This window comes from Vigna unguiculata, chromosome 4 (assembly GCF_037176805.1).
Source record: "Vigna unguiculata cultivar grain cowpea cultivar isolate G323 ecotype 2 chromosome 4, ASM3717680v1, whole genome shotgun sequence".
Classification (NCBI taxonomy): domain Eukaryota; kingdom Viridiplantae; phylum Streptophyta; class Magnoliopsida; order Fabales; family Fabaceae; genus Vigna; species Vigna unguiculata.
The window spans coordinates 9,605,161-9,618,332 of NC_140795.1; the positions used below are offsets into that span (position 1 = coordinate 9,605,161).

The window sequence follows — 13,172 nt, forward strand, 5'->3', positions numbered from 1 at the left end:
TGTGCACGTAAAGTGCATCGCTCACACAAGAAGGAGAGTAGGAAAGAGAAAAAATAAAGATATTATGACGATTATAGAGATGATCTACTATAGTATCTCGTTTTTAAAATTAAAAGTAATATAATAAACTTGTATTTTATTATAAAATTGTCACGGTCCCACTTACTATGGCGGTTCTTATGTAATTGGCATAAAAATCTCATCATATTTATAATTGTGCCACCGCTTGACAGTGGATTATAACCACCATAATAAATTGTCATAAAATCCAATTTTTACACTAGTGTTAATCAATTTAAATTTGGAATTAATCAATTAATTAACACTACAAGAATGCATCATTTTAGGTTCCAAATCATGGCGTCGAACCAACGTGCGATGCAAATTACGTCGGCCAAACCCATGCAAAATAGACGTTAACAAAAAATTAATTAGAAAAAAAAATTAACTATTCTGAAAATGTAAAAAATCATAAATTGAAGCTTCTCGTTGGTTTAGTCGACGCAAACACACCAAATAACTAGCGTGGGATGGCCGACGCATAACAATTTAAATAGTTTGCATCGATCGACAACGCATACACTAAGGTAAATATATATATATATATATATATATATATATATATATATATATATATATATATATATTAGGTTAAAGTATAGAGGGGAAACATCACAATTCACTTTTCTCCCCTTTAGCTTTTCACCCTTGCTTGAGTGAGTTGCAGTTTTCCCTCCTTCTCTTTGATGCGGGATTTCTTCCACGAGTGGGCGAAACTAACCGAGGCGATGGGGAAGCGAAACTCCAATAAACCAGCTTCCTCGACGATGCGACTTGCTGCAACGACGCGTGGTTCTGCAGCATCACGAGTTGCTTCAGCGAGACGACTACGTGACGAGCGTGGAGGTTCGAGCGAGAGAGGGCGCGACGACGAGCTCTTTCACCCTGTAACTTCTCGTCAGCAACACAACACAAAACTTCTCTTCTCAGTGATGAAGAATTTTTGCGGAGGCACGATTTGGGGGTTTTTATTCGCACCTAGTGGATTTTTGAAGCGTCCAGGTTAGTGATTGTACTTTTTTTATTGAACTTTACTACTCTTATAAAGATGGAATGCTAATCTCGTGTATGATCACTTCAACATTTTTATATTTTTCAATGAAAGGTTGACAAAACTAAAAATGTTGAAGAGATCAAAGATAAAGAAACTCCAATATTATACCTTCATTGACGGCACAATCAAGACAAATTAATAAGGTAGATTTGCCCCCAATGAATTTGGAATCAAAAGATATGGATAAAAATTTCTAAAAGCCTAAGAGAGAATTTTTACTTTGGAAAAATTTTCAAACTCCAATTATCCAAATTCTGAGTAATAGAGTCTACGTAATAACTTGTATACCATGAAACTCATGGTTTCAAAGACTTCTAGAGCCTACACCGAGCAAACCTCTTAAATTAAAGTTGATGGAACCAGATGATATAAAATACCCCATTAGATAAAAGTTCTAAGTGATTTTGATGATAAAAAACTATATAAAGTGATGAAAGTATACGTTATTATTAGTCTAGTATGTTCAGTTCTGCATATGAAAGATCTCTAAATGACATGCTTGCACTATCAAGTGTTATCAAGGTACTAGGCGACTACAGTGTTAAGTTGTTAAGATTTGTTTAGGATGTGCTCACAAAGTTCTCCGCGTTAACAGGGGTTGAACTGGGTTTTTATTTTTTGTTTTCGTGCCTACATTACTGTCATGCAATGCGGCACTTTCAGTTTTACAGTTATTGTAAAGGCTTATATAAGCCACCACTCTTCATTGAATAAATCATTCCCTCATTGCCTCTTTCATGCCTTGTATACCATTAAGCTTTTACATTCAGGACCTCGTCTATCGTCTATCATATGACAATGTTGTTTAAGTATCATATAGAAATAGTTGAAGCTAATTCAATATGTAATAAGAGACACTAAGATAAAATAAATCTCAACGAATAGTTTATATTTGTTTTAATTACTTCAAAGTCTTTTAGATATCTTTTAGGAAGCAAACAATTTTATACGATTAGTTTTAGTCTACTGTTAATATTATATATACATAATCTATTTGAAAAGGTTCCTTTAGTAGATAACATTCTAAACATTTGAAGAAGTATATTAGATCTTTCTGTATCAAGTGTTCTCTGGTGGCAGATTATTAAAAGTTATATGAGAAGACCAATATGATCAAAGCCTTTCATTAGTAGAGAGTTTCATTTTATTGAGATTTCTAAATTTGAAGAGGAGATCGAAAGTTGTTTACGAGAAAAAGATGTACTTATCTAACACGGATAAGTCTATGTACTCATTGTAATCATATTATTCAATTAATGGAACCTTTTAATCTAAAGGCTTAAGAGAGAAATAAATGTAAACCATGAATTAGATTTTCAAAATGCATGGAACATTCATGTTATTGCCAACATTGTAAAGTGTTGTTGGTGATGTGTTTGCATTCACACAAACCACTAATTAAGCAATGCGATATTGATCAAGAACTTCACCATTTCTCTTTCCTGTGCTGATTCTGTACTCCCTTAAATCTTCATACTTAAATGGTCGATAACGTCGACCATTGTGAACTTCCACCAACTTTGTTGGGGCCTCAACATTACCATCCCTTGGCGCTAACATAAATGCACCAAACGAATAACGAGTACCTGTTTCCTTGCATATTACACGATGCCTAACATTCCAAAATTTTCCATTGCTCCAAACCTGAAAGAAAGGTATTCATAGTGCTCAAATATTAACTAAGGTTCAATGTCATTCAAAAAACAAACAAAGTTAACATCTATGCTTACATGTCCAACATCTCCAATAATGCAAAGGAAAGACCCTGATTTGGGAGGCACTGCTTTAAATAAGCCAGAATCATCCAACAACTCAAGACCAGTAACAGTTTCATCATCTTGAAGTAGAGTGATAAATCCTGTATCTGAGTGCAACTGTGCTCCCATTTGACCTATATTTTCTGGGGCGAAACTGTATTTAATAGATCTTAAAATGAATGGCCAGTCCTTGAAATCAACACCAACTACACCTAAACACTTGGCCATCTTTTGTGATATAGTTGATGCCAGGTCATGAATTGCTTGGGAATATGTCTTTACTATTTGCCTGTGTTGCAAACAAATCTACCTTATTTAAATTGAAATAATGCAAATCTCAGTGCTATGATGATATTTCTACAAAAAAAATAAAATAAAAATAGGTTTTATATATAGCTCTCATTAATAACAATTTGTTATCACAGTTATTCACATATAGTAAACAAAATAAAAAAAGTATTAACTTATATATCCGAGAAACAAAGAGAACCATAATTATACAACCAATATAACCAAGGAAATGTTTCCCAAAAGAAAGGTATTTTAACGGGTATCCGGAAAAAATGTGATCAATGTAAACATTTAAGATTTGAGATTGGAGATTCTCAACGTGACCTTAAATATGAGTACGGATAGAAAAACAAGTTATTATTTTTAAAATAGATACTAATAATATCCCAGATGAATTATTTAAGACAGAAACAAATAATTAGGGTTTTTTCCCTTACTTTTTTAGATGCTAATATACTATTCGATTAAGACATATATAATTTTCTTTTCATTTAATTAAATTCTCAATCTTAATAAATTTGGGTAAATTGGGTAAATTCTCAGTTTTTATATTTTTAACTAAATACTTGTATATTTTTTTTAATTGTATTTGTTATTATATTTTTCTTTTCTGTATTAACAAAATATGAGATTTTAGAAATAAATATAAAATAATATCAAAATAGTTACTCGCTCTTTTAAATTAAGTATTAATATTATTTTTATATTAATAAAAAAACTTGATATTTTTTAACCCATGGAAATAATAAAACGAAGATAATTATTCAGTTAATAAAAAAAATAAATGACGATTAAAAAACTCAATTGAAAGAGATATAATTTTTTTTTAATATTTAAATAAAAAAATTAGTAAAACATTTATTGAAAACATCAAATTTATCATGAACTTAACTCTTATACAAGTCTTTTTGTTATACATTAAATCTTATTTTGTGTCTCCCAAAATTTAGGTTAAAGTTCTGCAAGTTATTATTAAGGAGCCGAAGCAAACAAAGGAGAAAGGAGAAAAGGCTTTATTCATGATGTTGGTCGTAGTTAACTAAATTGAACTATACAAACCAGATCCTACGTCCTATAATTTAGTAAAATAGGTCTCCTCATCGTATGAATTTTGAAAAACAAATTAATGATCCACACTATTAAGCTACACTACTATAAAAAAATGTCTTATTAATTAATAATTATTAGTGACTAAAAGTTATTAGACACTATAATTAATAATTAATTTAGATAATAATTTATAAAATAAAAAATTATTTAGTACAAAAATAATTATTATTATAAATAAAAATTTATAATTGATCTTCGATTGATTTCTAAAATTTAGCTACCAAAACTTTATCCTTTTAAGATTAGTCAAATGATTGTCAAATATGGTATCAAAGTACCTTTTTTCTTTTTTCTTTTGTAAATTAGTAGTTAAATTGATCATGACTAATAATTTTAGTTAAGTAATGAAACATTTTATTTTTTTTGTAGTGATATAAATTTTTCATGAATTTGCTCAACTTAATTAGTTTAATCAATGGTTGTGACAAAGAGACAGAATGGTACAGAAGAAAGGAACCTGTGATAGGGTGGTAAATCCAACTGGGAGAAGAAATCTTCAAGTGCCTGAGGAGATTCATGCATGTCATATATCCCCATGCCCTCATATAGAGGACTTGTTGGAAAGGGTGGAACATAACCACTATCAGGAATTATGGATTTGTTGCGCATTTTTATCTCTAAAGGAAGATCGTGCACCAATTTCACCACTGATTTCATCTCTCTCATCAGAGTTTCTGGAATAGGGTGGTTGATCACCCTGAAACAACCACATTTCTCACATGCTTCTCTTAGCTTCTTCCATTCGTCACCCTCTGAAAGCTTCTGAAAATCGTCACCCTCTGAAAGCTTCTGAAAATCCACCGCTGGAACACTAGCCTCCATCTCTTTCTCTTTCACCTTGCCTTGGATATGATTCTCAGACAGAAGGAATAGTTAACTCACACTAATATATAGTGATGTCCTCAATGTTAACGAATGATGACATGTAAAGGTTTTGTAAATTTCAAGACATATATTCCAACCCTAATGTCGATTTAAAGACGAAAATATTCTATTTTTTTACCACTTATTTAATTTATTTAATTAAGTTTAATTTTAAATTAAATTAACTCAACTTTTTCTTTATATTTGTTAGATTTATATAATTGGTGTTAACTACATCTTTTTAATTGTTTTTAAATATTAAAATTTATAATTTATAATAAATTTTAAAAATTATGAGTTTAGAATAAGTATTTTTAATAAAATAATTTAATATTTAAATAGAGTGATTTCATATATAAATTTTAAAAAAAATTAATGTAAATATATAAGTCATAATTATACTTAATTTTTAATTTGTTCCCATTTTAAAAACAAAGAACATTGTTTAATTTTAAAAAGAAAATAGGTCTGAGTCAAAAGATAAAATATAAGATTTGAATTGAATACGAGACACTGTAAGACCTGGCACAGACCGACACCATGAGTAACACGAGATACTGTCATATAACATGATACAATCTAATACATGAAAAAGAAAACTTGAAAAATTTAAAACAGCTAAAAAAAATACTACAAACTTTATCGTTTCGTGTGTAGATGATATTAATACAATTTATTTAAATCTAACTAAAAAACGATTTAACAAATATAAAGATTTAAGAAAATCAAATTAAATAAAAACAACAAAAAATAAAAACTAAAAGAGGATTTTAACCCACAGATTTAATAATCTATTTAATTTTTAATTTGAAAAAATTATCTTGATGGCGTCCTGTAATAGCCGACAGATTCACCAGTACAAGAAAGTAACACGTCAAAATAAAAAGGAAAAACAAATAGTAATGCTTTCATCTAATTTTTAAGCATTTTCTTATATAACATAAATAAAAGAGCATGTTTTGGGGCAGCAGATTTACTTTCAGTAATGAAAAGCTATAATGGCTAAATTTAAGAAATTAATTAATACCGACGGTTTAGAAAGTTTGATTTAAAACAAAATATAAGGAATGTTTATAAGTGGGACCATCTCTCTCTCCCTCTCTCTCTTTGTACATTAATATTATTCGTGGCCAACGAGGAGAATTAAAAAAATAAAGCATGAAGTAAGGTATAGATCTATATGTTCTATATTTTTTAGGATAGTGCATGATTATTTTACGATGTGTATTTTAAATTACTTCCTAAAAGTAAAAATAATTCGTCTCAATAATACATTTAGCATTCTATATATATAAATTACTAGTAATCGTGGACAACGCGTACAATTAATTAATCAGCGAATGGAGTTAACTTTAGACTATATATTCATCTTGTACAGAAAAATTGTATATTTTATAATAATTATCTAAAAGTTATACAAAAAAGAATTTTGAAATGATTAGTAATATATTTTTCTTGGACTGACAGGATATAATATAACACTAAATTTCTATTGATTTACTATAATAAGATCTACAGTAGTTATATTGCGTTAATTTTGAAGTAAAGAAAAAAGATTAAACCATATTCTATTGTTATTTTAATAGTGATAATCTAAACCGTAAGAAAACAAAAATATCTGGAAGTTACCTTTATACCCATATCTAATTTTTTGACATTTGTTCAATTTTTGGTTTTTTTGTCATTCTCCTCTTTTAACTTTTTTAACCTTTTCGCCTCCCTTTCCACTCATCTTTTAGGTACGAGGATGGCTTATGAATTTCAAATTTCTTTCGTCTTCTTTCCCTTCTAAACACCCTTTTTGCTCCAACTCCATTTTTCGGTTCTAAGAAAAAAACGATTTAGTTGTTACAAAATTTGTTGATGTATGTTGCTTTCACTTTGGTTCATTGTATTGGAATAACGAGGATGACGACAGGGACGAGTGCGGGCTCCGGTGATGGCGCTGGCTCGGAATCATGCTGTCGTTTCTATTTGTGAGGATTGCAATTTTGAGGTGCTCACTCCAAGTTTTCATGTAAAAGGGTATGTTTTTTTCTTCTTTTTTTTTGTTAGTACCATTTGTGTGTTCTAGAGTTTTCTAATTTTTCTTATTCTTCTTTTCCTTTGTACTTTAACGTTTCTTCTATTGAAGAGTAGATCGAAGACTTTTAAAGACCCAAGACGAAGTTCTCAAGGTAGAAGAATGAAAAATCATTATTAAGAGGTTTTATATGTAAAAAGGTTTGGTTTTTATTATTTCCCCATTTTTTTGAGTTTGATTTTATTAATTCTTCAGAGTTACTTATTTCTTCTGCTTTAATCAAGTAAGATTTATAAGTTGGCTTTTGTTTGTTTTTGTGACATATGTTATTGGCTGCTTTCTAAATTTGAATCTGTATTATGTTTTACGAGTTACTCATGTCATGATTTTACTCCCTCCTGTAGAAAGTTGAAGAAAGGTTAAAACTTTCAAATAATTTTATTATTATCACAAACCCAATCAGTATTTGAAGCTCTGAACAATATCTATGAGAAGTCTCCTAATCAAGTAAGTATTTATTCTAACCCATAACTGTAATGTATGCATGTGTCTTTTATATTTCAGTTTTAACTTTTTTATTAAACCACTAATATGTTTATTATGATATTTTATGCCTTTACGAGTGTCTTCTTAACCTTATGCTTTTATGGGGGTTTTAGTCTTCTGATGAGGATTTTTTATGGTGCAGGACTAAATGCAAAAATTTTAGGTTTTGGTATTTCCTATTAAAATTGTCAATTCTAAAGCAATAAGAAGGTGAGATTTATTTATTTTTTGAATGTCATTGAGTGCATAGACCTTCAGGACTGTTTTTAAATGTAATAATCAGGTTGGAATGTTTTTGAATCTAATAATTAGAGTTAGAGTTTCACCTATAATTTATACTACAATGCAGATTCACATTGTAGTATACTTTCCTCGATGGTGAGAGTATTTATTATTTTTGTGTTTAATTGGGTTTGGATCTACCATTAATATGAATGGCAAGTATATTTATAGATGAAATTTTGATTTTCATTGCATCAATCTGCACCAAGTGTTCCATCCATCACACACTATCTTGGGACTAATAACTGTCCTACTTCTGTGTTTCTACAGGATGGAGAGAAAAAATGAATCCTTGCCAACAATCAGGGGTGGAGGAGATTTCATTCCTTTTCACTTGGCTATTTTACAGGGAAGAACTGAAATGGCATGGCATCTCTTCCCTAAAACCAAACACATCTTTGAAGAGCTCGATTGGACCACACTTTTCTTTCTTTCTATAAATTGTGGCCTCTACGGTAAGCATTTTTTCTTCATATAATCTTGCATGAATACTGTTATGTTAATTTTAATTGTGTCATTAGAATTTACAATCCACAAAAGTTGGAATATCTTGCAGATTTAGCCCTGGAAATGGTAAAGGAGAAGGACACGCTAGCCTATGCCAGAGGTGATGACAACTTGACAGGTTTGCATGTCTTGACTCAAACTTCTGGTTGTGGTTGCCAAACTCCACGATGTAGAAAACACCTCCTACCTTTCTATAAGTTACATATAATGATACAATCAACTTCCATTCAGAATAACATAAGTTTTCAGTGATTTTTCTTTTTCTGTAATTCTCAGACAAGGACACTCCTATTCTCAAACTTGTGAAACGAATGGGGGGAAATAGTTGTTTCCCTGGATGACCAAATGATGATGGATACCCTCTCGGAACCATCTCAAGTAATATTTATAGCTGCAGAAGTTGGACATTACCCTTGAGAAGTTTGCCTTCTGGAAAGAATATAGGGAATTTATTGATTTTCGTTATGTAGCAAGTGGTCCACAGGTAAGTTCTTACCAAATAAATTAGACTTTTATTGGAAAACTATTTTTTAGTTGCCATGTTTGTGGCTTAAGGTTGACGTCTCTATGTTTATCTATTTTATGCCTTTAGTTATGTTTATGATTTCTTGCTTTTATGTTGTTGGATTATGGTTGTGATTTTTCCTGATGTTGTTATGTTTCATTTTACATTGTTGTTTGTTTAAGGCAGTGGGTGTAGGACTGATACCAATGAATCTACTATAATTTTACTTCCTTCAAATATTACAGTTTTTACCCTAGATTTCTCATAATGATTGTAGGCATCGTAAGATACTACATGCAGCTTAGTTGTTGAACAAGTTGTCTCTGTTAAAATGGCAAGAGAAAGCTTCAATTCATCCAAAATTGAAGCCTTTATGAAATAAAGCAAGGAATGAACTAATTTGATACCAAAACTCGAGGACAATATTTCAAAATTGCAAAAGTTGTTGCTTGATGAGGAGAAGATCTTGGATGAAATCACATAGAGTTCCAAAGGTGGACTTTTATCATTTTTACGTACTTTGAATTTAATATTTTGGTATGATAGGTTTCACATTTGTGTTGTTTTCTGTTATGCTTCAGAAAGCTCCTCGATTGGACAGTGAAATAATCTATAATAGGGACTTTGACTACTTTCAAAACCCTTGAGAGGTCCTACCTCTTAAAGGTTCAAGGTAAGGTTGTGGAAAGACCACAACACATGTTGATGAGGGTTGCTGTTGGAATTCATAAGGAAGACATTGACTCTGCTGTCAAAACTTACCACCTGATGTCTCAATGATGGTTCACTCATGCATCTCCAACTCTTTTCAATGCGGGAACACCTAGACCACAGGTACAGTATATGTTAATGCTCTTTATCTCCAATTCTTCCTCTTTTTGTAAGCATGCAGTTTGATATTTGATAATCCTATCTCTCATTTATTTGGATATGCTCATGTGCTTTGGCAGTTGAGTAGTTGCTTCCTTGTGTGCATGAAAGATGATAATATAGAGGGAATATATGACACTTTGAAGGAGTGTGCTATCATTAGCAAATCAACTGGTGGAATTGGTGTTTCTGTTCACAATATTCGTGCCACGGGTAGTTACATCCGTTGCACAAATGGGACATCAAATGGTATTTTTCCAATGTACCTCGATTTATTATAATTTTTAATGTTAATTTTTTTTACTCAGTTCATTCTTATGTTTTAATTTAATGTTTTGTAACCAACACCACACAAGCTATCACGATTTATAAAATATAAATGATATTAAATTATATAAAAATAAAGTCCAAACTCTGAAAGGAAATGCTGCATAACATGCACATGTAACCAGTTTATTATGATTTGGAATGGAGTGGTAACAAAAATTGAAATAATGTAAAAATGAGTGACACTGAAACGTCTTATCGTATATCAGTTTGTGTTGGCAGAGGCACCTTAATAACAAGGATAATGATATTCCAACAAAAATATTTGACAAGAATTTGACACAGCTGACGTGGCGGGGTTTTTTTTAATTTTTAGAAACTGAAAAAGGTTGGTCGCACGTGCAGCCGAGAGAAGGAAAAACGCTTATGTTAAATGTCCTTCTAGAGAGAGAAACTTAAGAGAAAAAGGGGGGGAAGTCAGGCGCTCCGTTGTGCAGTTTGAGTGTGAAGAGAGAGAAGGTCGAAAGTGAGGCGGTGGTGTTGTGGGTGCAGTGGGTTTAGGGTTTCCAGCAACCATTTCGCCGGTGAGAAACTGAAGTTTAGAGAGAGAAGGGGAAATTGAGGCCGACGAAGTCAGAAAGTGAAGAGGCAAAAGGGGGAGACTGAGGCCGGGGTGGTTTGGAAGTGAGATTCCGCCAACCATTTGGGTTGGTGGGGGTGGTGGGTCATTATCAGGCAGTGCGACAGGGAGAGGAGGCATAGTTCTGCAAATCAGTGGTGGGCTACCGGAGAGAAGTCGTGGACGACAAAGGTAACGTTTTTCGGTCGTATTAACCAGAGGATGTGTATAGTTGGCTGTGGATGTGGTTGTTGGTGATATTTTTTGTTGTCAGCGATATGGTTGGTTAATGACCATTTTATGTCTGTGTAATGTGTATGGCGTTGTAGGATTACAAGATGGACGATAATCGTGATGGACATGTTTATTTGTCGGAGGAGAACAAGGTTTGTTAATCTGGATTCATGTTGTTATAGTTGTGCAATTATAATGAATGACATTCAGTTGTTTGTTATGTTATCCAGATTTTATTTGGTCATTTCTGCAAGACGAAGTTTGTAGGTGCTATAAACAATAGACTAAGTGTGCAACAGAAGAACTATATTGAAGGCACTCCATTTTGGTGGTTTCCCATGGTAACCGATTCGGTGAAGATTAGTAGGAAACTTTTGAGTCTGTTATGTTACAATTGGGTTGAGAGAAGGGGAGGTTTTCGTATTGGTGGGCAAGTCGTAGAATTTAATCTATTAGATGTTTGTTTGGGGTTAGGTTTGAGGGTTTTGGGTGAAAGAATTGATTTAAACGAGACCATTTCTGATAGTGACACTTTGAATATTTTTGGTGGTCAAACAGTTACTGTGGAGTTGATATACTACTATCTTTTGAAATACGATGATGATGTTGGTGGTGTAGAACTCTTTTGCAGGATTTACATTTTGTTAGGGATATCAGAATTCTTATTGTCCAATAAAAAGGGTATTGTTTTCCCCATTATTTTTAAGCTAGTTGATGATATTGACAACATCGGCAAATATAATTGGGGAACATTAGTGTATGAGTATTTGGTTAGTAGCTTGTGCATTGCTTCATTAGGATTGAAGAAGGAGTCAGCCGCAAAGCATTTTGATGTTGTGGGCTGTGTTTATTTGCTTCAGGTAATTACAATATTGTTTTTTATTGTGCTGAAATACTGATGTTGATTGTGGTGAAGATGCCGTTGTAATTTATTTAATTTGTTGCAGTTATGGTCATTTGATCATTTACTTGTTTGTAACACAAAGTTGACATGTCGGATGAACAAGTTTCCTCGACTTTTGCATTGGATGAATGTCAAAGTTGGTGACAAAGTGATAACGAGATCATTTGACAATAAAATGGTGAGGTGAAACTTTAAAATACGTTGTTTGTTTTAGTTTGATGTTACGTAGAGGGAATTTGTTTATAATTATTTGTATTTTTGTACAGTGTGTTGTTGATGTGTCCGTGTCAGATGAAGAACTTCGTCACGATGTTGTTAAAGAAGCATTTAAACAATTTGGCACTGCCTACAGAAATGAAGAAAAAAAGGAGAAGGAAGAGGCTCTTCGTCTCCTGGAGTATGAAGAAGGTGAGATTGCTAGTTTGGAACATTCAATTTCTGAATTAGAAGAAATAGTTGCAAAATGTGAGGGTGAGGTTGGAAATGAAGACCCCCCAAATGATGGTTGTGCTGATGATGTTTTTGATGATGACGGTGATGAAGACGACGAAATGTTTCATGACCCTCCTGTTAAGCCGCATCTGGATGAAGAAGTTGTTGTAAACAATGACGGTGGTCAACATAGCAACATGTATGACCGTATGAAGGCCCAACCACGAAGGCGGTTCAAGAGTGTTGCGACAAGAACACCTTTTTCTGTTTACGGGAATAAGAAAAATGCGAAACGAAAATGACAAACATTGGGATGATGTAGTTATGAATTGACCTCTACTGTGGATGTTATTAATGCAATAGGATGTGTGATGTGTATTTTGTTTATTTATTAGGTTTGAACAATCCGCAAGGCATGTTATGTTATTTATGACACATATTATTTTACTTTGTTATGTTTAGTTTGTTGCCTTATTGTTGAATTTAAGCATTAATGCATGATCTGCATTGCGTATAGGAAAAAGTTAGTATAACTCCCCATATACGTTTTCGTTACTCTCCACTTTTTTGTGACAATTGATAATTTGTGTTGTTTAACAACATAATCCATTTCATGGAGGTTGCGTGCATGCATAATAGTTTGCCTTGCCTTTAATGATTGAAAAGAATTTTGTAAATTCACTATATACGTGAACTTCACTTCAGTCGTCCATGTACAGAGGAAAAAATAAACGTCACTCCCCACATAGGTTGTCGTTACTCCCCAGTTGGTTGTTTTATGTGATATTTTCTTGGTGTTGTTTGGCAAACATCACAATCCAGTTCATGGTGGTTGCGTCCATGGACA

General features: G+C 32.3%; 3 protein-coding genes across 3 annotated transcripts; 2 read left to right on the top strand and 1 right to left on the bottom strand.

The window, feature by feature from the left end:
* Nucleotides 1-2,393: 2,393 nt before the first annotated feature.
* On the bottom strand, nucleotides 2,394-5,166 carry LOC114181702 (2-oxoglutarate-dependent dioxygenase DAO-like). The gene is made up of 3 exons (XM_028068227.2): nucleotides 4,730-5,166; nucleotides 2,845-3,160; nucleotides 2,394-2,758 (listed from the first exon to the last, which is right to left on the bottom strand). The coding sequence occupies exons 1-3, from the start codon at nucleotides 5,092-5,094 to the stop codon at nucleotides 2,513-2,515; spliced, it is 927 nt and encodes a 308-aa protein (XP_027924028.1). The 5' UTR covers nucleotides 5,095-5,166; the 3' UTR covers nucleotides 2,394-2,512.
* Nucleotides 5,167-8,048: 2,882 nt separating this feature from the next.
* LOC146886749 (uncharacterized) lies at nucleotides 8,049-10,130 on the top strand. Its single transcript, XM_085672111.1, has 5 exons — nucleotides 8,049-8,442; nucleotides 8,544-8,612; nucleotides 8,771-8,978; nucleotides 9,277-9,833; nucleotides 9,950-10,130. Exons 1-3 carry the CDS (start codon nucleotides 8,259-8,261, stop codon nucleotides 8,833-8,835), a joined length of 318 nt encoding a protein of 105 aa, XP_085528237.1. The 5' UTR covers nucleotides 8,049-8,258; the 3' UTR covers nucleotides 8,836-8,978; nucleotides 9,277-9,833; nucleotides 9,950-10,130.
* A 1,819-nt stretch (nucleotides 10,131-11,949) lies between these two features.
* On the top strand, nucleotides 11,950-12,731 carry LOC114180461 (uncharacterized). The gene is made up of 2 exons (XM_028066775.2): nucleotides 11,950-12,071; nucleotides 12,160-12,731. The coding sequence occupies exons 1-2, from the start codon at nucleotides 11,988-11,990 to the stop codon at nucleotides 12,625-12,627; spliced, it is 552 nt and encodes a 183-aa protein (XP_027922576.2). The 5' UTR covers nucleotides 11,950-11,987; the 3' UTR covers nucleotides 12,628-12,731.
* Nucleotides 12,732-13,172: the final 441 nt, after the last annotated feature.